At 46.4% G+C, this 3,041-nt stretch overlaps 1 protein-coding gene across 1 annotated transcript in view; it reads left to right on the forward strand.

Moving 5' to 3' along the window:
* The window catches only part of LOC106524493 (ras and Rab interactor 2), a gene marked incomplete in the record, with an annotated part of 29,226 nt that overhangs the window by 17,347 nt on the left and 8,838 nt on the right, over positions 1-3,041 (forward strand). The window contains 1 exon segment of the mRNA XM_014018309.1: positions 2-947. Coding sequence (XP_013873763.1) covers positions 2-947 — 946 coding nt within the window.

Genomic DNA, 3,041 nt, shown 5'->3' on the forward strand with positions numbered 1-3,041 from the left:
TCCTCGCTCCATGCCCCGCCGCCGGCCGGCCCCGCCTCCGCCCGGGCCTCCGGCAGGTGCCGGCAGAGCCAAGAGCATGCTGGAGGTGGTGAACTCTAAAGCACAGCCCTCCGTCCGGCGCCCTGCACCCCCTCGACCGTCAATGGGCTCCAAATCCAGCAGCCCGTCCAAGAGCACCACCTCGCCCAGAGCCCCGCCTCCGCGGCCCAAGAAGCCCGACCTGGAGGACCACCGGTGCCACATCGCCCTGGACGACGAGACCATCGCCAAGGCTCTGTCCCGCGCCAGGCTGCCGCACTGCCAGCCGCCGCCGCCGCCGGCTGCGGACCGACCAGAGAACAACGCCGAGGGTCCTCAGGAGAGGGGCCGCCAGCGGCTCAGCGGCATGAGCATGTCCACGTCTTCCTCCGACTCGCTGGATAACTCCCGGTCCCCCGGGTTCTCCCTGAATCTGGCCCCGACCCAGTCCCAGCACCTCAACCACCAGGACACGGTGGAGGACAGCAGTGACGAAGACGAGGACGCGGAGGAGGAGGASGACGAGGACTACGGRGTGGGACTGGAAGCAGACCTGGAGATGCGTTTTCGTCCGTCCTACAAGTCCCGGAGGGGACGGGTGGGCGTGAGCCTGAACGGCGGGTCCTTCATCCTGCCCCGGTCTCTGAAGGGACGCTTCAGTAAGGTGAGCGGGATGTTCAGCTCCCTCATGACGCCGGAGAAACGGGCCGTGAAACGGGTCACCGAGCTGTCCCGGAACAAGAGCACCTACTTCGGCTGCTTGGTCCAGGATTACATCAGCTTCGTCCAGGAGAACCGGAGCTGCCACACGTCAGGGATGGACTTCCTGCAGACCGTCAGGCAGTTCATGACCCAGACCAAGGCCTACCTGCGCCAGACCTCCGAGCTGGACCCGCCCATCGAGTCCCTCATACCTGAAGACCAGATCGGTGAGTCTTGCAGCCTTTCTCAGTGCGTCCTGATTTAAACATGAGCCAATAGCCGAACAAGTTAAAAGAGTTAGCATGTTAGCTGACTGCAGAGGCTAAAAAACAGCTAAATATTTTTTAAACTCAGCTCGTCAGTCGCTCAAATTGCTTTGTTTGTAAAGTTCTGCYTAATTATTACTCAACATCTTTTCTTTCTGAATATTTGGGAAGTAAAACTAAACCTGAGCGGAGCTTCCTCTGAAATGTTGGAGAGACGACGTCACGCATCGACTGATGTTTACTCGTTAATTCATCTTCCATATTTGTCTCGTCAGGAGCAGKGTCGAGTTACAGAAACGCCTCGTCGAGTTATTTTTGTCCTCGGTGGTAAAACTTCATTCAACAGCTGAGGGTAGATTAAAAGATCTGAGAGTTAAAATACTTTTATTTTATCATCACTGCTGCTTTGAATAAAACTGTTTAAATCTTTGTATAAATCTTGATTTAACAGAACAAAATATTCACCTGAAATCTATACAGTTCTGATTTGTTATTTTTAATTTGAGCTCAAATGTAAATATTTTATTTCCATTGAGAATCATTTTATCAAAATAAATTAAAAATAGTGACAAAATTATTCATTAGAAGATTAAAAGTAGTCAATTGTTAGCTAAAAGTAGGTGAAAGCTATTAAAGCTTGCAAAAAGTTAGCTAATTGAAAAGTAGCAAAACATTAGCTCAAATTAGAAAGTATCAAAAGGCTACCTAAAAGGTAAAAGTAGCTGAATGATGGCTAAAAGGTAAACATACCAAAATACTAGCTAAAAGATATAAGTAGCAAAACAACAGCTAAACTATAAGTACCAAAGTGCTAGCAAAAAGTAGTGAAAAGTAGCTATCAGCTAAAAATAGCAAATTGGTATCTGAAAGTTTTAAAGTAATAAATAACTAGCTTAAATAGATAAATGCTTTTTAAGACAGCAAAAATGTAGCTAAAAGTGAAAATTAGTGGAACAATCGCTAAAAGCTAAACAAACCAAAAAATCTAGCTAATAATAGCAAAAGCTAGCTAATAGCTAAACATWTCAAAACTCTAACTAGAAGCTAATAGTGGTAAGTTATAGTTAAAAGTTAGATATAGCAAAACAGTTGCTAAATAACAAGGGCATAACATTCTGAAGGACTGGTGTGGACATGTCCCCACCAACTTTGGCCGGACAGGGACAGTCCCCACCAATATTTGCACATCTTTTTTCCTTTGTGTGCATCTACATTTCCCGACAGTAGGCAGTAACAACTGCTGTGTCTACCTTTTTCCGGAAAAAAAAAAAAAGTACACTGCGCCCGATCCCTTCCGGCCCCTCCCCGCTGCTGCTTCTCATCTCTCTCATATCACACTGCAGAAGCTGCTGGGAGCCAGCTACACCTTCTCCTTTCTGTTTCTCTGAAGTGCGAGGACACACACTCGCGCGTGCAGACACACGCATACACACACTCACGCGCAGACACACATGCGCGCGCGTGCGGTGGGGGGCGTGCTAGCTGCCCCCCACTGCATGCTGTAAAACAGCGTGGTGGTCAGAGCTTCAGAGCTACTGGAGCAGCTAATGGTCTTTATTCTTTACAAAGGACCAAAAAAATAAGTCAAAATGTAAGACAGCACTGTTATTTTTCTTATGAAAATTAGCTTGCTGCTAGTTATCTATCAGCTAGTGTTAGCAATCACTTAGTGATGACATTCTCTATTCTTGAGGGTTTTTTTAAGCAGTTAAACTGTATTTTAATGCTAAGTTTGAGTCCAGGTCCACTCTGATATTTATTGATTTCCTGTTATAATTTACATTCATAAAATCACACAGATTATTTCTCTAATTAAATATGCTAGCTTCATAATTTACACATTATTTACTTGACTTTTTAAAGCTGACTGAATTCATGTGGCAGTAAAAACACAAAACTTAATCTATCTGTTGATGTAGGACCTGAATACAGAGAGTCAGAGGCAGCAGGTAGGACAGTGTGTCTCAGGTAGAACAGTGTGTCTCAGGTAGAACAGAGGGTCTCAGGTAGGACAGAGGGTCTCAGGTAGGACAGAGGGTCTCAGGTAGGACAGAG

The sequence above is a fragment of the Austrofundulus limnaeus genome, unplaced genomic scaffold, assembly GCF_001266775.1.
Source record: "Austrofundulus limnaeus strain Quisiro unplaced genomic scaffold, Austrofundulus_limnaeus-1.0 Scaffold189, whole genome shotgun sequence".
NCBI lineage: Eukaryota > Metazoa > Chordata > Actinopteri > Cyprinodontiformes > Rivulidae > Austrofundulus > Austrofundulus limnaeus.